At 39.4% G+C, this 27,480-nt stretch overlaps 1 protein-coding gene across 1 annotated transcript in view; it reads left to right on the forward strand.

Moving 5' to 3' along the window:
- Positions 1-27,480, forward strand: part of B3GLCT (beta 3-glucosyltransferase) — a 121,657-nt gene that overhangs the window by 68,205 nt on the left and 25,972 nt on the right. Inside the window, exons 8-12 of the mRNA XM_025364839.1 lie at positions 3,000-3,063; positions 6,161-6,280; positions 8,445-8,514; positions 15,319-15,432; positions 17,403-17,502. Coding sequence (XP_025220624.1) covers positions 3,000-3,063; positions 6,161-6,280; positions 8,445-8,514; positions 15,319-15,432; positions 17,403-17,502 — 468 coding nt within the window. The remainder of the gene's footprint in view (positions 1-2,999; positions 3,064-6,160; positions 6,281-8,444; positions 8,515-15,318; positions 15,433-17,402; positions 17,503-27,480) is intronic.

Consider the following 27,480-nt stretch of genomic DNA (forward strand, 5'->3'; position numbering starts at 1 on the left):
TTTGCAAGGTGACTGGGTGACTGACATAGGCCTGAGGTGGCACATGAGGCTAACTCTTCCACCAGAAGTCTGTGGTATTTACGTAAATATGACTTGGTTATGGTACACTCTGTGGACTGCAAGAGATTGCCACTGAAAGATAGCCATGTACATTTTCATTAGTCCTCTTATCAGTCCTTTTCTGTCTCAGGAATTCTTTTTTTTTTTTTTTTTTTTTGTGATGGAGTCTTGTTCTGTTGCCCAGGATGGAGTGCAGTGGCACAATCCCGGCTCACTGCAACCTCAGCTTCCCAGGTTCAAGCAATTCTCCTACCTCAGCCTCCCAAGTAGCTGGGATTACAGGTGTGCAACACCATGCTCGACTAATTTTTGTATATTTAGTAGAGATGGGGTTTCACCATGCTGGCCAGGCAGGTCTTGAACTCCTGACCTCAGGTGATCTACCCGCCTCGGCCTCCCAAAGTGCCGGGATTACAGGCATGAGCCACCACACCTGGCCCTGTCTCAGAAATTCTATCAGTGGTTTTCACTTTTTCCCCTTCTGAGGTTTCCCTCAAAGAAAAAGAATTTTCAAGGATTGAATGAGAAACTTGAAAAGCCAAAAAGATGGAGAGCATGTTTAAGGTAACAGTACTAAGGTGTTTATTGACGATTGTGAAGGGGCCTATGAAACACGGCCATCTAACAGTGGAGGTCACATGCTTCTTGTATTCTGATCACAACTTGGTGTTCCTCGCCTGTGGCAATAAGCCCGGGTATGACTTTTCTGTCTTTGGAGCCTGAATGAAGTGAAGACTTACTCTTTGTGGTCTAATTAGATTTTGAAGGCATGTGGCATGAGTCCAAATCCCAAAGTTAGCTTGATACAGTTTATTTATGAAAACTTGCTCCAACTGAGAAGAATTCATATTGGACAAGATCTCACTTGCCAGGGCAGACATTTTTTCTCTAAGTATATATTTGGAGTGTATCTGAGGATGTAGACTCTCAGTCCACCCCACTTACACTCACAGATCTGTGGGCGAGTATTGAGCAGGAATGTGACAGATATTATATGGGGCTTCTTTTGGTGCTACCTGCTACTAAGCTATGTTAGTATCAGCTGTGAGACAAATGCTTTGTAATGAAGCACATTTATCCTGTGTCTGCTTTCTGTCTTCTTCTAATCAGAGAATCAGAGGTGAATTTTTATAGAAATCTTTCGTGGCCCAACCAGAAAGATGTAATTAAAAACAGTTGGAAAAAAAATTGAAATTTATTGCTATTTTTCCTTTTTCTTTTAAAATTTTTCTTTCTTTTTTCTTTTTTTTTTTTTTCCTTTTCTTTTCGAGACAAGGTCTCTGTTGCTCAGGCTGGAGTGTGATCATGGTTCACTGCAGCCTTCAACTACTAGGCTCAAGTGATCCTCCCACCGCAGCCTTCTGAGTAACTAGGACTACAGATGCACCATGCTTGACTAATTAAAAAAATTTTTTTTAAATTTTGTTTTAAATTTTATGTTAAACTATGTTGCCCAGGATGGGCTCTAACTCCTAGCCTCAAGCAGTCCTCCTGCTTTTGCCTCCCAAAGTGCTGGGTTTATAGATATGAGCTACTGTGCCCAACCTACTCTTCCTTTTTAAAATCACTATTTTTTTTTTTTTTTGAGACGGAGTCTCGCTCTGTCGCCCAGGCTGGAGTGCAGTGGTCGGATCTCAGCTCACTGCAAGCTCCGCCTCCTGGGTTCACGCCATTCTCCCGCCTCAGCCTCCCGAGTAGCTGGGACCACAGGCCCCCGCCACCTTGCCCGGCTAATTTTTTGTATTTTTTAGTAGAGACGGGGTTTCACCGTGTTAGCCAACATGGTCTCGATCTCCTGACCTCGTGATCCGCCCATCTCGGCCTCCCAAAGTGCTGGGATTACAGGCTTGAGCCACCGCGCCCGGCCTTTAAAATCACTATTATTTCTTTGTAGTGAAATTATGTATGAGGAGGTTTGTAATTTAAACTAATAGTCTAGTCTTCAGCTCTGTAAGTAAATACAAAACCATATGGTATTTTGGTGATTTGGGTAAGTATTCCTCCCTCGTTAGCTTTGAATCAAATAATATGTTGTCTAGTTCATTCAGGGAGCTCACTGAGTGCTCATTGTGGTCTGGTACGGTGGGCAGTGCTGGCAAGACAGAGAAGAAAGTATAACACAGAGAGAGCTATGTATACACCAGATTTTAATGCATGTGATAAAGCTGATAGGTCTGTGCTTTGTACTCTGGCAGTCAAGGAAGTTTCCATTTACTCTGGTGGGCAAATCTGGGTAAGTTTTACAGAGAAGGTACCCATGAGTTTTGTGTTTACAAGTTTGCTCCGTAAAGGTTGGGAACAGGCAGTCTAGGCAGATGTCCAGCAGGAGAGAACAATGGGGAGGAGGCGTGTGCACTGGGTGTAGCAAGTGGGTGCTGTGATGCTAGAGATGGCTGGGAATGGTAGGAGCCTGGAGACTGGCTCGGGAGTTTGGGGCTTTATTCTGTATGGGAAAGGAGCCATTGAAAATGTTTAAACAAGACAGTGACTTGCAATAAAACTGTTATTCTTCCCCAAAACCACATGCTTTTCCCCCATGAAACCCAGCAAGATTCATTAAAGTAAGAAACAAAAAGTGACCGTGTCTGTTTCTCAAGCACAATTTATTTTCCCTTTCCTTTTTCTTTCTCTGTATTATTTAGTGTAAAGATTATCAGGAGTCAACAAAGCTCGTGACTTTTTCCCCCAAGGCATTGTATTGTATCGTACGTTATTTGGCAGATGTTGGAATAATGAATGCTACTTTCCTTGCGTTCATTTATTGGTCAGCCAACCGTTGCATTTTTCACAGTCCTTTCCCTCAAGGAAATTAAACTGTTATTTTTATCTTTAAATCTGTATGTTTATCTGTTTTCAAACACTAGAAAGTCTCAAGAATGTGTTAGTCTTATTTGACACTTCTTTTGGTTAAAAAAAATCAAATTGTCTCTATTTTCTAGGCTTACCAAGAGACTAAAGAGTGAATCCCTGAAATCCGACTTTACAATAGATTTAAAACATGAGGTATGTCATGTTTCGTTTGATTAAAAGTCCTAGTAATCAAGAATTCACGTCCTTCGATGTAAAAGGTGTTTTGCATTCCCTAATTGTGTAGTTTCCCCACCCACATCTACTCCCCACAGATAATTTCACAACACTCCAGTGAATTAGTTGCTTATATTTTAAGCTCATTTCAGTTATGTAGGTGAAGACAGAACAGTGAAAAAGGTTGCATCTTGTGATTCATGATTCTTTACTTTTAAGCTAGATGGATGGGTCCAGAGGTAGATTTCTAAAAACATGCAAAAATGTCATTAGAAGTACTCTGCTCTTACATGGTGCTTCGGTTGTACATATGCCAGTATGGATTAAATGATCATGCCCCCCCACGCCCAATTCATACCTTGAAACCTGAGCGCCAGAGAAATGGTCTTTGGAAGTAGACCTGTGGGAGGTGACAGGGGCATGAGAGTGGAGCCTTCATGAATGGGATTGGCACTTTTATAAAAGAGGCCCCAGGGAGCTTCCTTGCCCTTTCTGCCATGTGAGGACACAGCTAGAAGGTGCCATCCATGAACCAGGAAGCAGGCCCTCACCACTGAATCTGCCAGTCCCTTGATCTTAGACTTCCCAGCCCCTAGAACTGTGAGAAATAAATTTATCGTTTAGACGCCACTCAGTCTATGGACATTCCTTTTCCCCCCACCCTCCAGTTTGAAAATCTTTAGCTTTAAACCAGATAGCAAATTTACCTTGATGTTGATTGTAATTACTGATATATTTGATTTCTATCACTTTATTTTGTGCCCCTCTCCTTATTTTCTATTTTTCTTTTCTTTTTTTTTTTTTTTTGAGACGGAGTCTCGCTCTGTCACCCAGGCTGGAGTGCAGTGGCGCCATCTCAGCTCACTGCAACCTCCTCCTCCTGGGTTCAAGCAGTTCTCTGCCTCAGCCTCCTGAGTAACTGGGATTACAGGCGCCTGCCACCACGCCCGGCTAATTTTTTTTGTATTTTTAGTAGAGACAGGGTTTCACCATCTTAGCCAGGCTGGTCTTGAACTCCTGACCTCATAATCTGCCCACCTCGGCCTCCCAAAGTGCTGGGATTACAGGAGTGAGCCACCGTGTCCAGCCCCTCTACTTTTCTATTTTAAAGTTCCTTGTCTTCTTATTTATTTATTTATGAGTCCATATTTTTTCTTGTCTGCTATTTTAGAAGTTCAGTCTGTCTGTACTTTACTGGTTATTTTAAATATTTTAACATGCATTCTTAACCTAACAATGGTTTATTAATTAACAGCCAGAAAATTTGAGGGCCTTAGGATACTTTAACTCTGATTATCCCACTCCCAACTTGTATGCAATTGTTGTTCAATGTATTTGTCCCTTTTTCTTTTTACCCTGGAAACTTAGATATTATCATTATTTTATGCAGTTAACATTGGTATTAACTTGTCATATATTTGCCATTGTTTTTGCTTATCATTCCATCTTGTGTCTTAGGCCTTCCGATTGAATCATTTTTATTCCTCCTGAAGTGTATCCTTTAGAATTTCTTTTAGTGAGGTGGTAAATTCTCTCAATATTTTTTCTTTAACAATATTTATTTCAACTTTGTTTTTGAAGCATGCTTACATCATGTAGATGATTCTAGGTTGCCAGTCATTTTCTGTCATCACAAGTTTTATTGAATTCTTTTTCTTTCTTTTTTTTTTTTTTTTTTTTCCTGAGATAGAGTCTCTCTTATTCTGTCACCCAGGCTGGAGTGCAGTGGTGTGATCTCAGTTCACTGCAACCTCCGTCTCCTGAGTTGAAGCAATTCTTCCGCCTCGGACTCCTGAGTAACTGGGTCTACAGGTGTGCACCACCACGACCAGCTAATTTTTGTATTTTTAAGTAAAGATGGGGTTTCACCATATTGGACAGGCTGGTCTCAAACTCCTGACCTGACTCCAGGATCAGGCCTCCCAAAGTGCTGGGATTACAGGTGTCAGCCACCACACCCAGCCTCAGTTATTTTTCAAATGTGCTTACTTGTTTTGTGTAATCTTTTTAAAATAATCTTTTCTCATGTTTTAAAGTTTTTCTTTATAAAAATATATTAAGCATAGTAATTTTATAATCTGTTTGATAATTCTGATATCTGAAGTTTTTTGAGTCTGATTAAATTATGTCTGCTGGCTCTTGTTCATTATCTTATTTCTTTTTTGTGTGTGATTTTTGTTTTTTTCCTCTGAGTGATTGTTCTGTAAGCACCCTTGTTCCTTTAGAAAAATCCCCTGAGCCTTCTATTAAGGTTGTGGTTCCTTAGTAAGGATTTACATTAGCTTCTGCCTGTTGCTAATGAGTTATACTGACTTGAGATAATTTAGATTATCAGTTTGACGTGTTTTGGGACCTCATAGTGGCACAATTTGAGGAGGCCTGGCTTTTGGTTACAAAATCTAAGAGGAGATTTAGCGATGATTCTTTTCCCTCCGTTTAGACCCGTGGTCCTAGCTTTATGTATGGGATTGCTGTTAGTCACACCCCACCTTCGGTGGGTCATAGCCTTCAGTCTCTTCACTCCCATCAGAAACTCAGCCTTGCCAGAGGTCAGCTGATACCTACTAGGGAAAACTACCCTTGGTGCCCTTTTTTCCCCAGGATCTCACTTTCCCATTTTTGTTCTCACAGATTCCACATTTTTGTGCCAACTTAGCAATACATTTAAATATTTAAGGGCATTTTACCCAGCATTTTTAGATGTTTTAAGCAAGCTGAGTATTCGGGGTATGTAATTACCATACTAAGGAAACTGGAGCCGTAATAATATTTTCTTACATCTCTCTGTGATGTTGTAGAATGTGTTCTTTCCTAAAACCGCATACCTTGGAATTTTTTGGCGGTCAGAATATTGATTCATAGTTAATTGCTTATTGTTAGTAATAGAATACATTTATTCACATGGAATTGTCATTTTTTTAAGTTTAAAAAGTCCAGTTGAATACTGACAAATTGATATGGTTCAACCTACTCTCTATGGAAGGTGTCTTCTGCTTTCCCTTGAGATCTTTTGTCCCTTCTTTTACTTGTGTTGACTGAGTTCTTTCGTCACTGCCTGTCTCCTGTCTTGCGGCAGATTGCCCTCTACATCTGGGACAAAGGCGGAGGACCTCCCCTGACCCCAGTGCCTGAGTTTTGTACAGATGACGTGGACTTCTACTGTGCTACCACGTTCCATTCTTTTCTACCACTTTGTGTAAGTAACAGAAGAAAAACTTCTTTGCATATCAAAGGAAAAATTTAGATGCTGTGCATAATGTCATCCTAGCACTTTAAAATAAATTTTAGATTCAGGGCATTCATGTGCAAGTTTGTTACAAGGGTATGTTGCGTGATGCTAAGGTTTGGGCTTCTACTGATTCTGTCACCCAAATAGTGAACATGGTACCCAATAGGAAGTTTTCAAACCTTGGTCTTCTTCCTTCCTCACCTTTTTAGAGTCCCCAGTGTCTGTTGTTCCTATTTTTATGTTTGTGTGTACCCAGTGTTTAGCTCCCACTTATAAGTGAAAACATGCATGCAGTATTTGGTTTTCTGTTTCTGCATTAATTCGCGTAGGATAGTGGCCCCCAGCTGCATCCATGCTGCTGTAGGTACGTTATTTCATTCTTTCTTATGGCTGCATAGTATTCCTTGGTGTATCTGTACCACATTTTCTTTATTCAATCCACCATTAATGGGCACCTTCACTGATTCCATGTCTTTGCTATTGTGACTAGTGCTGCACTAGCACTTTACATCTAAAAAGAAAATCAACATTTTCCCTGTGCCGGGTAAGAACTATATATCATGACTCTAGTAATAACAGTCATACAAGGTTAGTATTATTGTAACTCCATCTTACAAATGAGAAGAGAGAGGCGCAGAGAAGCCAAGTGCTTGTTTATGACTACGTAGCTAGTAGGGAGGGGAGCAAGGGTTCTGACGGGCTCCCCTTTATCCAGAGCCTTTGTGAAGGACTGCCCATCATAGTGCTTTAGGGTTAGTGTGCCCACAGTCATTTCTTTTGTTGATGATGTAGGATGCATTGATTGGAATTTCTGTTCCATTTCCTGGAAAGGCCATTTCCAGTACTTTGTGTGACACCTAAGCCTTCTCCACAAGCCTGCACCCTTTACTGTCTCAGCAGGTGGCTCTGCCTTTCATCTCACTGACAGCCATCCAGAACTTTCAGAATGAATTCACTTGTGTTGGCAGACCCAAGGTCCAGCCCCAGTATCAAGGTCCAGCCCCAGTATGAGCCTGGAGACCCCGACACTCACTAGGTTGTTAACTGCTTTTCTCATAAGAAAAAATATGTTCACCAACCTCAAATGTTGTCGTTATTCTCAAGTCAGTCACACAGAAGTCTGTGTGTGCCATTTTAAGAGAGACACACACACACACCCGCCCCAAAACACAGTGCAGCACTGAGACACACACACACACACACACACACACACACACACACACACACCCCCCCCAAAACACAGTGCAGCACTGAGAGAGAATCGTAATGTGTTTGCAGTTCCAGAGCCGGGGACCAGTCTTTCCAGGCAGAATGCTTGCTTGCTCTTTCAGTGCTCTCCTACTGCCTTGAGTGACATGACAAAGCTGTGGTTAGATGTCACTGTAAACCAGCCCCAAATTATGTAGGAGTCATGATTGAATATGATTGCAGGCCTAAGACAGGTAATAAAGGGGTCAGGAAGGGCTTGGGTGTGCCTTGTTGACAGATCCCTCTTGGTGCTCCCTTTCATCTGTGTGATCATCCTGGGCTCCAGGACTGCCCCCACCCCACCTTCACCAGGTGTTTGAAGGAATCCTACCTTTGTCAGAGGAGAAAACATCCTTAGCCTAGACTTGGATCACCAGTAAAGAGGCTGCTGTAAAAATGTTTTCAACATTAAAGTAAGGCCAGGCCCAGAAAAGGGCAACATCTCTTATTTTACACTAAAAAATCCTCCTATTTCTCTCTTTTTGTCAAAATCTTCACCAGCTGGAGAAAGGAAATGAGAGGTAACTAACATTTACTGGTCACTTACTATGTGCTTAAAAAATTATAGTAATAATAGCAGCCTTTTGGTGGTTATTATTATTTTTTTTCTAAACAAGCCGACTGAAATTCTGAGAGCTTAAGAAACTTGTTAAGGGGATGCACAGTCCATGCACGGTGGAGCAGGCAGGTCCAGGGCTGGCTGACAGAAAGGCTGTATTGTCAGCTGCCCTATGTTTCCATTTCTCCCCTAAAACTTCGTCCCGAATATGTTTGATATCCTTGACATTGGTTAATTTGAACTCTAGAGCATGTGAGATCTAACGTGGGTGTGAAGTTAACGCTGACTCACATATGCATATATTTTTTCTTTTCTTTTTTTTAGGGAAAGCCAGTGAAGAAGGAGGATATTTTTGTTGCAGTAAAAACATGCAAGAAATTTCATGGTGACAGAAGTATGTTTTGGGTTATTCATTTTATCGAACGCTAAAATCCAAACTACCTTTTAAAAAAAAGTACGAATGAATTCTTGAGTGTAAATTCAGGAAAGGGATAATGACAATCCGGATGTTGAAGTGAAAGCAGTTATTTAATCAATATTCCTCATTGCACCATTTCAATCACCAAGATCAATTAGGAAGGAAAATTTTGTACTGAAACATGAGTGGTCGTAGCCGATACTGTTTCTAGCAGTATTTTAAATTGGAAATGGAAAAGCTCGGTGTGGCAGTCTTGGAGACTGTGTGAAAAACAATCCATTTTGTCAAACAACGTATTAGGTTCAAACAACATATTAGGTCTGTGCGCAGTCTCTAAACGGGATGAAGAATGTCAAGAGGGGATTTCAAGGTAACAGCATGCCAACAAGGAATAGAGACTTTTTCTTTTTTTTTCAATTTATTTCAAATGCTTACCTTGGAACTTGTTAGTTAAGAGATGTATTTGCTCATGAGTAGATAATATTGGAGAAGAAGAAAAAGCCGCTGTACAAACAGTGAATCTCTTCTTAAGGAAATCCTGGCATGCAGATTAATGTTGTTTTTATTCAGGTTTTTGATGTCATTACAGAATTCTGCTAAGTTGTGATGATAATGTAAAAAAAAAAAGCCCATCCTAAATATAAATAGACATAATTTCTCTCTTTTTGCACCTTATTTCAAGCAACACTTTTCTGAAATTGAAAATTAGGCAGTCTTTTGCATTTTCTAATTTTAGTGCATATTTTATTTTTTTTTCCTCATGAAAAGACTGTCGATTTCACCAAGAATGTGATATTTATGTAGGAGAGATTTCTAAACCAACTGTCATTTTCATGGGATTGGAACTACTGAGGAAGTTCATTTATGTATTTTATGTGATAATATGATACATACAAATTATATTTTAAAGGGGAAGATGTTTTCCAAATAATATTGTAATTTGAGATTATAGTATTGTCTAAGACGTCAACATCAATTAAAATCCAGCTATAATCAATTATATCTTAAAAATACATTAACTATAAACCTTCGTATTTGCCTAAAATAGCCACATTAAATTCCAAATCCTATTAAATCAGCCTAAGTGAATATATACATTTGTTATACGAGTCCTAAGATACTATGAAGAATCAGTATAGCAGTTAAAATTTTCTATCATAAATTTAACCTAAATTTAATATCCTTTTACTTTTTTCATAATATGGAAGGGTTTTTTGGGATTATTTTGACAAATACCTTCTTTAAATAGGTATTGGGGAAATGAACTATACTGCTTTTTGTTTTATTTCTTTTACAGCAAACAGGAACTGTTTGAGTTGATTTAATTGATCTTGAAGCTACACTTGGAGTGGTGATTATTTTCACAATATGAATGTTAAGGATAGTGGTGCTGGTACTTTTTCTTTGAAACACATTTTTCAGGTCACAGTGACGCAGTAAAATTAGGGACACTCCCTTTTGTATTTTTTATATTCTACAGAAATGAAAAAAAATAGTTTGTTAATTTTGATTTAGTAATTTTGAATCTAGTTTACTGCTTTCTTATTTTGTATAATTTTGAGATACTCTTTTTAGATATTCATGAAATCCTTTTCTATTTGAATTTTGACTCAAAAGTCTTTAAAAATTACAAAATCTTAAAAGCCTGCTAGGAGCATTAGAAACAAACCTTTCAAAGCCAGATACGTTGATTTACTGCTGTTAATTTGAATCTGGTATCATTGAAGCATGAGGCCTAAAATATATCATGAAGTTTTCATATTTGGGTTTCTGTGGTAAACCATTTTGCAACTTGGATATGTTTGTTTGAAAAGATAGTCTAAGGCAACAGGATTTCAGTGACTTTGAAGTCCATTTTGCATGACTTCATGTAGCCTGCCAGGCCACTGGGCTCTGCCCCTCATTTTAGAAGCCTAGGTTATCCAGTAATATCGGTTACAAGGATAACACCACATTAACTGCTTCTAACTGCTAATATTTTTTACATTTTCTGGTGTGGTTTTCACATATGTTCTATCATCTAATTTCATGTTGACACTTCCTTGTGATATGATAATTATTGTTATTCACTTGTTGTAGAAAAAGCTGAGTATGGAATGATACACAACTGGCCCAGTTTCTTGTATCTTATTGAGTAGCAGAGCCAAGAACTTAGGTTTTCTGGCTCCTAAATCCCACTTTTTTTTTTCTACCACAGCACAGCTATACTGTAATCTCCTTGGATGTATTACAAACTCAATACTTGATAAATAGTCTTTGGTGTTCACATTGATGTCCTGCTACGCTCAAGGTCAGTTTTGACTTGGCCAGAAGCTGCGAAAGTAGGCTTTCCATTTTTAGTAGCAATGGGTATGGCAAGGAATTGAAACCCACACAGGATCTAAAATACAAATTGAGCTGAGAATTTAAGACTGCCACTCCTGTCTAAGCATGTCACTGCTATAGTCAAGCGGAACACATGGTCTGGGGTGTTGGGTTTTTTTTTTTTTTTTTTTCATTTTCCTTTCCCTGTGTGCTCTATGGTAGAAATACTTTAGTCATAAAGGACAAATGATGAAGGAAAAAAAATCTAGAGAAACTGTGCTTGTCTTTGCCAAGTTGAGAGTGGGCTGTACTGTTACTTGTGGGCACAGTGTCCCCTGGCACTGAGTGGTGGTGGCCCCCACTCCTGGCTCATTATAGTGTTGGTTACCTTCCGGGATGAGAAGGAGAGACAGAACATGTTGTGTTCAAGGCCCTAGTCACAGCAAGGGAAAATACAGATTGCATTTATTTTTTATACTCTCATGGAAGAACTGGTAATAAAACCAAGTTTCAAAATGAAAAGAAATATTTTAAACATTGTACTTTCTTTGCTTAACAATGACACATTTATGTAATTGCTTTTGTCTGGATTCTGACTTAAGTAAAACAGCATTCTTAGAACACAAAGCAAAACTATATTCTGTCTTTTGACTCAAGGAAGTAATCCATATTGACATAGTTGAAACAGCAACACCCTCTGAGAGGCAAGCATTTAGTAGGGTTTTAAAGAAACTTGGGAACGATTACATAAGGTGATGAATTGGGCATAGCATATAAAATGATATTTAAGCAAGGAAATGATCTCTGATGTTTTAATATTCAGCTTGATTGCTTCGTCTTGGGTTCTGTGTTTCCCACTGTGGGACCTGAGCTGTCAGAAAACCTTAAGAATTTTCTTTGGATCATTTTGCCATGCAGTTTGCGTGCATGTCTCATGTACCCCGTGGCAGCCACTGGTTTTGTTCATCAAATGGTGGGTGGTGGGACACTCTCCTGCAGTCTGCCTCTAATTAAAGAGGTTAAATTGCCGTTTGCTCAGCCTTTAGTTCCTTTCCATAGCTTCCTGAGCTCTTAAAAATTAGCACTATATTCCTTTCAGATTGAAAAAAAAAACTGTTTGCTATCTTTACTGCTGTCGTCTTGTCTAGAGGCAAATCTGAACAAACTGATTGAAAGGGGTGTTAGGAGGCTGGTGTTCTCTCTGACTGAAGAGGCTTACACGTACTGTGGTACAATCTGCTTACTGAAAAGGCGAGGCTTGAATTAGAATACAGCAGATAGAAGGCCAGACTCTAATCAAATGAGGTGATTAGATCAATGACTGAAGAGAGGAGAGGAGTCAGGTGTTGCCTTTCCCTGGCTATTGAACAGCTGATGTTCCAGATGGCCCTACAACGTTGTGTTAGGTCATCCAGGAGGGATACTTTTCAGGCTTAGGTACACCTTAGTCTTTAAAATGAGGAATTAGAACACACTCGTGTGTGTGTCCCTAATCTGCTCCTGAGAAGTGCAATCAGGGTCTGATTTTGTGGCCACTGACTTGCATACTGAGACAAAAGGGCCATCTGCAAGCTGAAAATAGTGGATTCCTTAAAATAAAAACTATTCACATTCGATGGTGTGGTAGTTTTAATAAAATGTTCAAGTGTCAAGTTCATTTTCATTTATAACCTGAGACAGCTTTACAAGTCACTTCCCTGGGGGTAAAAATGCATGTTCTGTCCTCACAGTGAGACACATCTTCTGCTTAGAGTCTAGAAAGCTCTAAGAAAGATTTATGCCATCTGTGCAGCTGGCATTTTTATAGTAAAATTTTTTTACTTTGCTCCAAGTTTATCTTGTGATAAACTTTCTTGAAGGAGGCATTCACTATTATTATGTGATAGGAAGTATGCTTCTTTATTGAAAAGGAGATAATGTGTCAGGTAACTTATTAAAGTATTTTCTCACAGTTTAATATCTTTAGGAATACAGTGCCTCAATACAATATAAAATATTTTGTAAACAATAGAATGAATTCATTTTAGAATTTAAATGATGCTAATAAAATAGGCCATTATTTTAAAAGTTTAATTTAGAATCAACCGTGGTTGAAAATAAAGCCTTAAGCTGTTTTTTTTGGAAGACTTTAAATCCTTTACGGCTAAGAGATATGACAGACACATGGAGGTTGTATTGACAAGGGGAGAGATGTACAAACTGTTGAATGCTTTAGGTGTTATAGAATCATAATATCTCAGTATATTTAAATGGTTGGCTTGTTTTAAAATGATTAATCAAAGGCTGAATTGCCTTTATGAATAAAACCTTCCTTTAACAAGTTTCCACAAATAATCCTGGGCCTTTTATTGAAATGCCTACAACATTCAGTCCTCATTCAACTATTTATTGAGTACCTACTATGTACTAGGCACTGTGCCAGGTGTTGGGAAATGAGTCATACACACATTAACTCTTACCTTTAGTGTAATTACTTTTTTTTTTTTTTTTTTTGATGAGACAGAGTCTTGCTGTGTTGCCCAGGCTGGAGTGCAGTGGCCGAATCTCAGCTCACTGCAAGCTCTGCCTCCTGGGTTTACACCATTCTCCTGCCTCAGCCTCCCAAGTAGCTGGGACTACAGGCGCCCGCCACCTCACCCGGCTGGTTTTTTGTATTTTTTAGTAGAGATGGGGTTTCACAGTGTTAGCCAGGTTGGTCTCCATCTCCTGACCTCGTGATCTGCCCGCCTCGGCCTCCCAAAGTGCTGGGATTACAGGCTTGAGCCACCGCGCCCGGCCCTTTAGTGTAATTTCTGTTTTACCTGTTTCAAAGTAAAAGAGAAAGCAAAACTGCTAATTCACCCTTGATTTTGATTTTAATTTTATTTAAATCCGTTAATTGAGAAGACACACCTGTGCTGTTTAATAAACCTATTAGAGCAAAAAAGGACTGAAGGCCTAAAGGCTGAGGAAATTGAAAGCAAAATTCATGCAGCCTGCAGGGGCCTTGCTGGGGGACTGAGGAAAGTTCTTGACCTTTCCTCACAGCTTCTTCCAGCGTTATGCAGCGGAGGATATTTTACCCAGCAGTGTGAACTTTTAGTGGCTGCAAGCTGCAGGGAGCCCTTTCTGGGGTAAGTTCTGTTGCTTATTATATGCAAAGCAAACTGCCACAGCAGTGCCAAGGTTAACATTTTTGTGGTGCTGAAATTTGGAAGTAGAACAGAGTAAAATTTTTTAAAATTTCTTTTTTCCTTTTTTTGTCCCCCAGTAGCCCTATCTATTATTTAGTACATCTTTGACCATTTTGACATGTAGAAACCTTTAGAACTATCTGCTTTTTTATGGTTGTGGAAAAATTATATTTTAATATATGAAAATAATATTTAACTGGTAATTTGGTAATAATTTAGTAGATGTGCAGAACTCAGTTTTTTTTTTTTTAAAAAAAAGCCAATGAATGAGAGATTATGAAATGATGCACTTTCGTATTTTCTATTTAAGGGCCGTCTGAACTGGACTCAGAATTTGCTTACTTACTAGCTAAACACTTAAATTTTACATTGAAACATCAGTTTTTGCATTTATTTCTATTTGAGTTGGGAACAGGGGAAAGATACATGGTCTGATAAAGCTTCTCAAAAGTTAAGTGAAGATTTGGTTCATCAGAGTTTTGATTCTTAAATTAACAGTATATAATATCTAAATGATTTTTTTCTATTGAAAAAACAAGAAACCACTTTTTAAAATTCAGAGATGCATAGGCAGTAATTTGTTTTTTAAGTATAGAAGAAAATAATTACTTGGTCAGGTGAATTAATATCTAGTAGTGGTAAGGCTCTATGTCAGGTATGCAGACAGAGCTATCTTTGAGCATCCAAAGCAAAAATACAGAAAACCAGGACAGCTTTCTGTTGTGTTTGTATTAAAACATTTAGCTGCTAATGATAGAATTTTAAAGCCTGTAGTAGTTTTGTATGTTAATACTTCCACATTTTTCAAAAGTACAACATCGTAATATCAGTCATCATATGCAGTGATTCTTATTTGGCAAGGTCATGCCCTTTGTAGGGTTGGGTGGTTCTTTAGAATCTTTGGGTGGGGACATGCATAGTTTGCAAAGGTCTTCCCATGCTCCATGGTAAGAGGGATGGATTTTCTCTTACCATGCTCCATGGTAAAAGAAAAATTAGTTAACATTAATGTAAACACAATAGCATAATCAAACTAGAAAATTTGTCAGTATATGGAAGTAAGTGCATTCATCACCAGGAATGAGAAATGCTTTACTCTAGAGAATGTTGAAAATGCTTCAAGAAGAGGGTTTTAGTCAACAACGTTGGCATTTCTCAGGATTGGAAGCAAGCAACTCTTGGAACACCTGAAGAACAACAGATAATGTTTCTCTTCCTTTGTAGATGATTATACTGCCATTTTGAGTTTTTAAGCTTCCTTGTGTAACTGTGCCGGTGATTGTCATCTCTGTAATTTTTTCAGTACCTATTGTTAAGCAGACTTGGGAGAGCCAAACAAGTCTCATTGAATACTATAGTGACTATACTGAAAATTCCATTCCTACTGTGGATTTGGGAATTCCTAATACAGATAGAGGTGAGTCCATAATTCTTACTAGTCTCCTTATTAAACACCCCCATTCTGTAAATACAGTAAATTAGGTTAGGATAAAAATGAAATACTTTGTAAGTGCTATAATTTTTGCCTCATATTAGTTTTTTTCCCTTCTTCCCTCACGGATATAGATTGGTTCTTTCAAACTAAGGGCTTTATAGTACAAAGTGTTGCAGGTGTTGAGTAGACTGCATCCTATAATTGAGCGCATGATAGTTCCAACAGAATTTAACAATAGATTTTTCATACCTTCATAATTCTTTGTGGTCATGATGGGGTGCTTAAAGTTGATTTGTCATATTCCCACACAAAGCTTCTATCCTTGTCAGTATTATAGTCTAGTTCACATATTATATTACCTGTGAGTGCCACCTAATCACATTCTACACTAGTTACATGTAGAATAAACTCTATTCTATATGTTAAGATTTTAATTAGTAAATTGTTAGAAATAAACCTGCTTTTCTCTTCAAATTGCAGGCTTTCTAATTAAAAACACTTTTTAGGACGCAGAGAGTGGAATGGTAGACATTGGAGACTCCAAAAGGTGTGGGAAAGTAGAAGAGGGGTGAGGGATGAGAAATTACCCGCTGGGTACGATAGACACTCTTCGGGTGATGGCTTCACCAAAAGCCCAGACTTCACCACTGTGCAGTATGCCCATGTTACAAAACTGCACTTGTACCTCTTAAATCTATAAAAATTTTTAAAAATTGTGTCAAAAATGGAAGTGTAAATCTGGCCACCTCATCTTCAAATAGTCTTTATTCATCTTAAGTTTTATCCAGTATTTCTGCCACCCTTTTTTCTTTATTTTTTTGTTCCCCACGCCCTTTTGTGAGTAAAGAAAAGAAGTAGCAAACTGATTATGTTCTATACAATTTATCTTAATTATTTTATGTTAGTGTCACTCATAATTCTTTCATTAATATAGTACAGTGTAGAATCAGATATGCCATTTCTGTAGTTACCAGTTCTTCTGACAAGGTTAAGTGTATTACTGAGTCTACCTGTTGCTGTTTGATTAGGAAAAACTGTTTTAGATTGGGTTTAATAATCATGTATTCACGTATACCTTCCTTATTTGATTTCTTCATTTCTAGTCTGACCTTATTGCCTATATGTATATTTGTTCTAAAAGGGATTTGAGATGGCTTTCAAACATACATATTGTAATGGTTAAAAATACACAGAGATCAAGAGTAAAGAAAATAAAGGTCAAATTGAGTGGTTTGATAGTCATTAATATAAGTTAATATTTGTTCTCCACTGTGTCACCAAATAATTAAAATGAGGGGGCATATTCCTGTTTATCAATTTGACTGCTCTTCCCAAGTGTTTTATTTTGGTCCCAGCAGTTACCATTAAAGCATTGCAATTTATCTATTGGTATCCGAAGGACTGTTACTCTGTCTTACTCAGCACTGTATCCTTCAGTGCATATCTTAGTACCTGCCACAGTATCTGGCATATTAGAAACTTAGTGGTAGTAAATATTTACAAAATAAATAGAGGTATAAGCGTCCACCTTTGCACTGCAGCTTCCCTGTGGCAGTGGTGCCTGGGGTTCTAACACCTCCTTCAGAATAAGCGTATCAAAGAAAGGATACCACTGCTCATTGCTGTGAGTCTTAAAACTTTCTTGCCCGGACTGAAGATGCTAATTCTATCTCTGCCTCAAATTATCTGTGTGACTGTGTAATTCCACTAATCTCTCTAAGTCTCCATTTCCTCGTGTGTGAAATGAATGACTTGACTTTCATTATCTCTAAAGTTCCTACTGGTTCAATGTGTCTGTGAAAATTAGAAAGGCTATTTTTAAAAATTTTGAACTTTTAAGCTGCATGTTGGTGTGTAAGCTCTTACAACACTGCAAAACTCAAAAGAAATTAATGAATTCTATATATTTTATAGGAAATAATACATTGTAAGTTTTTTCTTGCCTTTTTTAGGTCATTGTGGAAAGACATTTGCCATATTGGAAAGATTTCTGAATCGTAGCCAGGACAAAACAGCATGGTTAGTCATTGTGGATGATGATACATTAATAAGGTAAGGAGTCATCCTCATCCTAAATGGCTTTAAATTCTACATATATTCATATTCAAAAAACTAGATGGTACTTTTTCTGGCCAAGATGAATTAACGGGGACAGGGTTTACCCTTTTTTCTGAACCAACCCTCTAAAAGAACAAAATATATAAAACAAAGGTTTTTAAGATACTGAATATTAGGTGCAAAGGAAAATGATCTAAAAGAAACATGAAGCAAATGAGGTGAGTTCTGTGACTGCCACAGCTGACTGCCTTAAGAGAATTCCAAGTTACTGCTTAGGGAAGGAGCACCAGATGGAACCTGACAGACTCTGTGGGTGGAAAAGATGGAGACCAGAGTCTCAGGAGACCAAGGCTATTAGAGTTTGCAGGACAGAGTGCCAGAGAGGGGAGAGCTGTACAGAAAGGGAATACTGGAGATAGGTGAAGAGCCCCCTATGTATTCAGTAGAGTATTGATCAGTGCGTATGTGTGAGGAAACTACCCGATGCTGGGGAAAGATCCAACCAGATTAGAGGGGATGGTTACTGACACTCACACAGGCCTGGGCTGGAAAACCCCTATTCATAAGGTATTGAAAAGAGTACGTAAAAGGGTCTTGCCTCAATAGGGGGGATAGTTAACCCTAGACTAAGGACTTTCCTAGTCCTGCCTAACATATCTGAAAAGCAAGATACAAGAAAATGAAACTGTTTCTAAGTAATAGCCTGTGTCTGAGAACAAAACTCAGGAAGACTTACAGAAGTACAAAAATAACCAACATCTAATGAAGTAAAATTCATAATGTCTGCCATCCAATCAAAAGTTGCCAGGCATATAAAGCAGCAGGAAAATACAGAAGTGAAAAAAAAATAGCTTATTGAAATGGTTTCAGAATTTATACACGGTTAGAATTAGAAGTTGTTAAGCTGTTACTATTAAATAGTTATTATACTTCTGTTCCATGTGTTCAAAAAGACATGGAATGTCTCTTAGTCTTAAATAAGTTGAAATCATACCTCTAGAGATGAAAACTACATTCTTGATTGAGGTGAAAAACCCACTGGATGGGTTTCATAGCAAATCAGACATTTAAGAAGAAAGTATCAGTGAACTTGAAGACAGTGCAATAATAACTATCCAAAGTGAAACACCAAGATAAAAAATAATTTTAGAAAATTAACACCATCACTGAGCTGTGGGACAATTTCAGGTGGCCTTGAATATATACAATTGAAATCTCCAAAGAGAAGGGGCACATAAGTATTTAAAGAAATATTTTTCAAATTTAATGAAACTTGTAAACCCACAGATCCAAGAGTCTCAGTGAACCCCAGGCACACCATGAACACAAAAGCAGAGAACAGCCACCTCCAGGAATGCCATAATGGACACTTACGGCAGTACCCACTGCCCTGCTCTGGGCGGCTGTGGAATTGAGAACTAGCATGCTCAACCCATTGCAGCTACCTGCAACACCAACACGGACCTCTTGGGTCTCTGGGTTGCTCCACCACCACTGCTGCCATCATTCATATCATACCAGCTACTCAGGGGGCTGACAACTTGTCTACCCATCTAGCCCACTGCCCTCATTACTAGCTTCTAAGCAAGCAATTCACCTGCAGGCCCAAGAATCAACCATTCAGAACTCTGTAACACTGCAGCCAGCATAAGCTGCTCTAGGGCCTAAAAACACGCATATTCACCCTTCTGCTGCCACAACTGGGGCCCAAAGACTGACTCAGTTGGCATCCAAGCCCCCAGCAAAATTTCACAGCTTTGGCTACTAACCATACCCTAAGCCACTGAGGAAATTACACATACCGTGGACTGTGTACTATTGAAAAAGTCACACAAAGACCACGCTACAACAGCACCAAAAATGAAAGCCAAGGTGTCTTACTTAACCAACAACATATATACATCTTCAGGAAAAATATTCTCCCTACAAAAGCAATTTTTAAAAATTGGAAAAACAGTACCAGATATGCAGATATCAATGGAAGGAAACAGGAAACATGAAAAAGCAGGAAAATATGATACCAGTAAAGGGCCACAACAATTTTCTAGGAACAGATCCCAATCAGTAAGAATTCCTTGAAATAACAGATAAAGAATTCAAAATACTGATTTTAAAGAACCTCATTGAGGTACAAGAGAAATGTGAAAACCAGTACAAAAATAAGAAAATGAATTCAAGATATGAATGAATGAGAGATATACCAAGGAGACAGATATCTTTAAAAAACCAAACAGATTCTGGAGCTGAAAATTCATTAAAGAAAATACAAAATACATTTGAAAGCTTCAGTAATAGAGTAGACCAAGCAGAAGGAGGAATTTCAAAACTTGACGACAGATCTTTTGAAATAATCCAGCCAGACAAAAATAAGGAAAAAATGAAAAAGAATGAAAACAGCCCTCAAGATGTCTGGGACTACACAAAATGACCAAACTTATGAATTATCAATATTTTTGAGGGGAAAGAGAGATCAAAAAGTTTAGAAATCCTACTGAAGGAAATAATTGATGAAAATGTCCCAAATCTAGCAAAAGAGATGTTTAGATACAGGAGATCAGTGATCTTCAGGTAAATACATTGAAAAAAGGACTTCACATGGCATATTATATTCAGAATGTTTAAATTCAAGTGGAAGAAAGATCTTTAAAATTACAAGAGCAAAAGCATCAAGTCACATATAAAGGACTAATAGTGGACTTTTCAGCAGAAACATAGGCCAAAGAGAATGAGATGGCACTTTAGCCATCGTGCTGAAAGAAAGAAAGAAAGAAAAAAGCTGTGAGCCAAGAATTTTATATCCTGCCGGAATAAGCCTTATAAAGGAGAAATAATCTTTATTTCTCCTTTATAAGGCTCAACGAGGAAATGCTGAGGGAATTTGTCACCACTAGACTGGCCCTACAGGAAGTACTCAAAGGGGTCTTGAACATGGAAACAACAGGTTGATACTATCATCCAAATACATGAAAATATAAAACTCACAGGTCTTATAAAACAGAGAATGGAATCAAATGGAAATCTGACAAAATTTCATCAAACCACAACAACAGAGAGAAAAAGAATGAATTTGTAAAACAACTAGAAGACAGTAAACAGTGTGACAGGGACAAAGCCTCAGATATCAAGATTAACCTTGGATATAACTGGATTAAATGCTTCACTTAAAAGATACAGATTGCCAGAATGGATTTTTAAAATTATTTTATCTGGCATTTTCCAATAACATTGGTAGTATTTTTTTTAATTATACTTTAAGTTCTGGGGTACATGTGCAGAATGTGCATATTTGTTACATAGGTATACATGTGCCATGGTGGTTTGCTGCACTCATCAACCCGTCATCTACACTAGGTATTTCTCCTAATGCTACCCCTCTCCTAGCCCCCCACCTTCCAACAGGCCGTGGTGTGTGATGTTCCCCTCCCTGTGTCCAGGTGTTCTCATTGTTCAACTCCCACATATGACTGATAACATGCGGTGTTTGGTTTTCTGTTCCTGTGTTAGTTTGCTGAGAATGATGGTTTCCAGATTCATCCATGTCCCTGCAAAACATGAAATCATCCTTTTTTATTGCTGCATAGTATTCCATGGTGTATATGTGCCACATTTTGTTTATCCAGTCTGTCATTGATGGACATTTGGATTGGTTCCAAGTCTTTGCTATTGTGAATAGAGCTGTAATAAACATAAGTGTGCATGTGTTTTTATAGTGAAATGACTTACAATCCTTTGGGTTTATACCCAATAATGGGATTGCTGGGTCAAATGGTATTTCTAGTTCTAGATCCTTGAGGAATCGCCACACTGTCTTCCACAATGGTTGAATTTACACTCCCACCAGCAGCATAAAAACGTTCCTATTTTTCCGCATCCTCTCCAGCATCTGTTGTTTCCTGACTTTTAATGCTTGCCATTCTAACTGCTGTGAGATTGTATCTCATTGCGGTCTTGATTTGCATTTCTCTAATGACCAGTGATGAGCTTTTTTTCATGTTTGTTGGCCACATAAATGTCTTCTTTTGAGAAGTGTCTGTTCATATCCTTTGTCCACTTTTCAGTGGGGTTGTTTGTATTTTTCTTGTAAATTTGTTTAAGTTCTTTGTGGATTCTGGATATTAGCTCTTTGTCAGATGGATAGATTGCAAAAATTTTCTGCCATTCTGTAGGTTGCCCGTTCACTCTGATGATAGTTTCTTTTGCTATGCAGAAGCTCTTTAGTTTAGTTAGATCCTATTTGTCAATTTCGGCTTTTGTTGCCATTGCTCTTGATGTTTTAGTCATGAAGTCTTTGCCCATGCCTGTGTCCTGAATGGTATTGCCTAGGTTTTCTTCTAGGGTTTTTATGGTTTTAGGTCTTTAACTCTTTAATCCATCTTTAGTTAATTTTTATAGAAGGTGTAAGAAGGTTTTCTGCATATGGCTAGCCAGTTTTCCCAACAGAGACTAGGATTGCAACCCCTGCTTTTTTTTTTCCTTTCCATTTTCTTGGCAAATCTTCCTCCATTCCTTTATTTTGAGCCTATGTGTGTCTTTGCACATGAGATGGGTCTCCTGAATACAGTACACCGATGGGTCTTGACTCTTTATCCAATTTGCCAGTCTGTGTCTTTTAAATGGAGCATTTAGCCCATTTTCATTTAAGGTTAATATTGTTATGTGTGAATTTTATCCCGTCATTATGATGCTAGCTGGTTATTTTGCCAGTTAGTTGATGTAGTTTCTTCATAGTGTAGAAGGTCTTTACAATTTGGTATGTTTTTGCAGTGGCTGGTAGCGCTTTTTCCTTTCCATATGTAGTGCTTCCTTCAGGAGCTCTTGTGAGGAAGGCCTGGTGGTGGCAGAATCTCTCAGCATTTGCTTGTTTGTGAAGGATATTATTTCTCTTTCACTTATGAAGTTTAGTTTGGCTGGATATGAAATTCTGGGTTGAAAATTATTTTAAGAATGTTGAATATTGACACCCACTCTCTTTTTGTGGCTTGTAGGGTTTCTGCTGAGAGATCCGCTGTTAGTCTGATGGGCTTCCCTTTGTGGGTGACCCAACCTTTCTCTCTGGCTGCCTTTAACATTTTTTCCTTCATTTCAACCTTGGTGAATCTGATTATTGTGTGTCTTAGGGTTGCTCTTCCTGATGAGTATCTTTGTGGTGTTCTCTGTATTTCCTGAATTTGAATGTTAGCTTGTCTTGCTAGGTTGGGGAAGTTCTCCTGGATAATATCCTGAAGAGTTTTTTCCAACTTGGTTCCATTCTCCCCATCACTTTCAGGTACAGCAATCTAACATAGATTTAGTTTTTTCACATAGTCCCATATTTCTTAGAGGCTTTGTTTGTTTTTCATTCTTTTTTCTCTAATCTTGTCTTCACGCTTTATTTCAATAAGCTGGTCTTCAATCTCTGCTATCCTTTCTTCCACTTGATGGATTAGGCCATTGATACTTGTGTATGCTTCACAAAGTTCTCATGCTGTGTTTTTCAGCTCCATCAGGTTATTTATGTTCCTCTCTAAACTGGTTATTCTAGTTAGCAGTTCCTCTGTTTTTTTAAAGTTCTTAGCTTCCTTGCATTGGATTAGAACATGCTCCTTTAGCTTGGAGGAGTTTGTTATTACCCACCTTCTGAAGTCTACTTCTGTCAATTCGTCAAACTCATTCTCTGTCCAGTTTTGTTCCCTTGCTGGCGAGGAGTTGTTATCCTTGGGAGGAGAAGAGGCATTCTGGTTGTTTTTGGAATTTTCAGCCTTTTTGCACTGGTTTTTCCTCATCTTCGTGGATTTATCCACCTTTGCTCTTTGATGGTGGTGACCTTCGGAATTGGTTTTTGTGTGGACGTCCTTTTTTTTGATGTTGGTGCTATTCCTTTCTGTTGGTTAGTTTTCCTTCTGACAGTCAGGCCCCTCTACTGCAGGCCTGCTTGAGTTTGCTGGAGGTTCACTCTAGACCTCATCTGCCTGGGTATCACCAGTGGAGGCTGCAGAACAGCAAAGATTGCTGCCTTTTCCTTCCTTTGGAAGCTTTGTCCCAGACAGGCACCCACCAGATGCTAGCTGGGGCTCTCCTGTATGAGGTGTCCGCCAGCCCTTGCTGGGAGGTGTCTCCCAGTCAGGAGGCACAGGATTCAGGGACCCACTTGAAGAGGCAGTCTGTCCCTTAGGAGAGCTCCAGTGCTGTGCTTGGAGATCTGCTGCTCTCTTCAGAGCCAGCAGACATGAACGTTTAAGTCTGCTGAAGCTGTACCCACAGCCACCCCTTCCCCGAGATGCTCTGTCCCAGGGAGATGGGAGTTTTATCTATAAGCCCCTGACTGGGCCTCCGCCTTTCATTCAGAGATGCCCTGTCCAGAGAGGAGGAATCTAGACAGGCAGTCTGGCTACAGCAGCTTTGCTTAGCTGTGGTGGCCTCCACCCAGTTCGAACTTCTAGGCAGCTTTGTTTACACTCTGAGGGGAAAACCACCTACTCAAGCCTCAGTAATGGCAGATGCCCCTCCCCCCACCAAGCTCAAGCATCCCAGGTGGACTTCAGACTGCTGTGCTGGCAGCAAGGATTTCCAGCAGTGGATTTTAGCTTGCTGGGTTCTGTGGGGGTGGGATTCGCTGAGCTAGACTACTTGGTTCCCTGGCTTCAGCCCCGTTTCCGGGGAGTGAACAGTTCTGTCTCGCTGGCATTCCAGGCACCACCAGGGTATAAAAAAAACTCCTGCAGCTATGTCGGTGTCTGCACAAATGGCTGCCCAGTTTTGTGCGTGAAACCCAGGGACCTGGTTGGTATAGGTACCTGAGGGAATATCCTGGTCTGCGGGTTGTGAAGACCATGGGAAAAGCGTAGGATCTGGGCCAGAATGCACCATTCCTCATAGCACAGTCCCTCTCAGCTTCCCTTGGCTAGGTGAGGGAGTTCCCCGACCCCTTGTGCTTCCCACGTAAGATGACGCACCCCGTTTCTGCTTGCCATCTGTGGGCTGCACCCACTGTCCAACCAGTCCCAATGAGATGCGCCAGGTACCTCACTTGGAAATGCAGAAATCACCTGCCTTCTGCATTGATCTCACTGGGAGCTGCAGACCAGAGCTGTTCCTGTTCAGCCATCTTGCCAGCCATCTCCTGTTTTTTGTTTATTATTTCTCATAGTTCTCGAGGCTGGAAGCCTGAGATTGGGGTGCCAGCATGGTTGGGCTCTGGTGAGGGCTCTCTTTTGGGTTGCAGCGTGCTGACTTCTTGTATCCTTAGATGGTAGAGAGAGAGCAAGCTAGCTCTGTGGCCTCTTAGAAGGGCATGAATCCCATTTATGAGGTCTCCACCCTCATAATCTCTTCACCCCCGCCAAAGGTCCCACCTCTAAATACCTTCATATTGGGAATTAGATTTCAACATATGATAAAATCTGGGGGGAACACAAACATTCATTCCATAACAGCTACTAGTCTTCTCTTAGTGTAGACTATCAAATACTAAGAAAAAGAAGGGTCTATTTTTCAATAGAGATGATGGAGAAACACTGTAAAATTATGTAACTTATTTTTTCCATCACCACCTGGTTCATCCACAATATGTTTCTTTTTCCCTTTTTTTTTAAATTGTGGTAAAGTACACACAACATCAAATTTACCATCATAACCATTTTTAAGTGTACAGTTTAGTAGTATTAAATACATTCATAATGTTGTGCAGCCATCTCCATAACTCTTTTCATCTTGTAAAACTGAACCTCTATATCCATTAAACAATAACTGTGTATACTCCCCTACCCCCATCCCCTGGCAACCATCATTCTATTTTCTGCCTCTATGATTTTGACTACTCTCAGTACCTCATATAAATGGAATCATACAGTACTTGTTTTTTACTTGCTTACTTAGCATAATGTCCTCGAAATGTATCCATGTTGTAGCATATTGCAGAACTTCCTTCCTATTTAAGACCGAATAACATTCCATGGATACAGTATGGATAGACCATATTTTGCTTATCCATTCATCTGTTGATGGACACTCCCTCAACATGGGGTTGTGGGTATGCACCCAGAAATTGAATGACTAGATCATATGGTCATTTTATTTGTAATGGAACCATCACACTGTTTTCCCATAGAGGTTGTTCCGTTTTACATTCCTACCAGAAGTGCACAAGGTTTCCAGTTGCTCCACATCCTTGTCAACCCCGTTGTTTTCTGGGTGTTTTTGTTTTTGTTTTTCTAGTGGGTGTGACTTTTGATTTGCATTTCCGTAATGATTAGTTGGTGGGGAAAAAACTGACCTATTTTCCCCTCTGTTCTCACACTGCAATAATCATCAACACAGAAGACAACTTCTGTGACCAAAAGTGTGGAGCAGGGAGATTTCTGCTACCCACCGAGCCATCAGTGTGTTCTGCAGTGGACATCAAATGGGTGTCCTCTAATTCAGTTTTAACACTGTCTACCTGGAGGTAGTGCCAGTTCCCACAGTTTGAGGGTTCAGTCCCCAAGACTGCCCTACCACCCCATACACCAGACACCAGTCGTTAAGTCCAGGCCTCCAGAACTTCTGACTGATGAGCTTCATGTCAGGGTTCTTTCTCACATTTACCAGTTTATTATAAAGGATATTACAAAGATACAGATGAAGAGATGTGTAGGGTGAGGTATGAGAGAAGGGGCGTGGAGCTTCCATGCCCTCCAGGAACCTCTACATACATGTTCAGACATCCTAAAGCTCTCTGAAGCCTGCTTTCTTGGGCTTTATGAAGGTTTCATTATGTAGCCACAATTGATTAAACCATTGGCCATTGATGATCAACTTGACTTTCAGCTGCTTTCCCCTCCCAGGAGATTGGGGGGTGGGACTGGAAGTCCCAACTCTCTAATCATGCCTTTGTCTTTCTGGTGACGAGTCCCATCTTGAAGCTGTCAGTGAACAGTAGCCTACAAAAAGATAGCAATTTGGATGTTCCAAAGATTTTAGGATTGGTATGTCAGCAAATGGGTGTTGAAAGCCAAATATATGTTTCTTAATATTACAGTCTACCCTTGGTCTTCAGATACCTTACATCAAAAGAACATATAACTCAAAAGATATTGCCACATTAGAGTCTCGTTGCATCATTAATAACTAGTCTAGTCCATTGTATTGTATTAATATTTCCCAGGGTGAGTCCACTCAGGTTTGCAGGCTTCCTTTCAATCTTGTCAGGTTCCAAACCTGGAGCAGTCTTGGCAAACAAACAGCTTTCCCTTTTTAGATATCTGTTATAACTGAGGTGAGAGACAATGTCATCTGTTTCTCTGAGTGTCTTTCAAGGTGTTAATGTAATGTTGGATTTCCCTCAATTTATAATCCATTATTCATTCCTTTACCCTCAACTGCTATTTCTCTTTCTCTCCGTTAATACCCAAATGTTTTCACCTTTGGAAGAGACATCAGAATCACTGCCGTTCCGGTTTAGATTGCAGTCAACAATGCTTGTCTGGCAGGTACATCCTCCTCAGTCCATTCCCATGCAGGTAGGGTAAAGTTACGTAGGTGCACAGCTAGTGGGTTATTTTTACCACCAGGCAATATAGCTGCATTCACTTTCAGCCCCAGTTTTGCTAAATGGGGTGAAGGAGCAACCCAGTCACATCAGGCCCTAAGGAATTTTGACATAAGGTTTAAAAACATAGTTATGGTTTTTTGCTTGGAAATCAGCCCTGCTTCCAGCACTGGCAGTTGCAGGCCTGGTCCTAGGACCACTACATCAGGTAGGGGGGAAAGAAAAGGTTTTAGTGAGCTGATTTGGGGAATAAAGAAAAAATGGTCATTATTCCAGTGTACTCCTGGCTTGGCAAGATTTTCATAGTCATCCCAGCATCCTCTTCATCCCTTCTTCTCCAGATCAGCTTTAGAAAAACAGGAACATCTCGTGGGCAGACTCCTTTAGTCCCACTCATGTTGAGTATGAGCACACACTCTTGAAGGCATGTAAGCCAGCCTTTTATGTTTCCAGTGTTTTCAATACCT

This window comes from Theropithecus gelada, chromosome 17, assembly GCF_003255815.1.
Source record: "Theropithecus gelada isolate Dixy chromosome 17, Tgel_1.0, whole genome shotgun sequence".
NCBI classification, from domain to species: domain Eukaryota; kingdom Metazoa; phylum Chordata; class Mammalia; order Primates; family Cercopithecidae; genus Theropithecus; species Theropithecus gelada.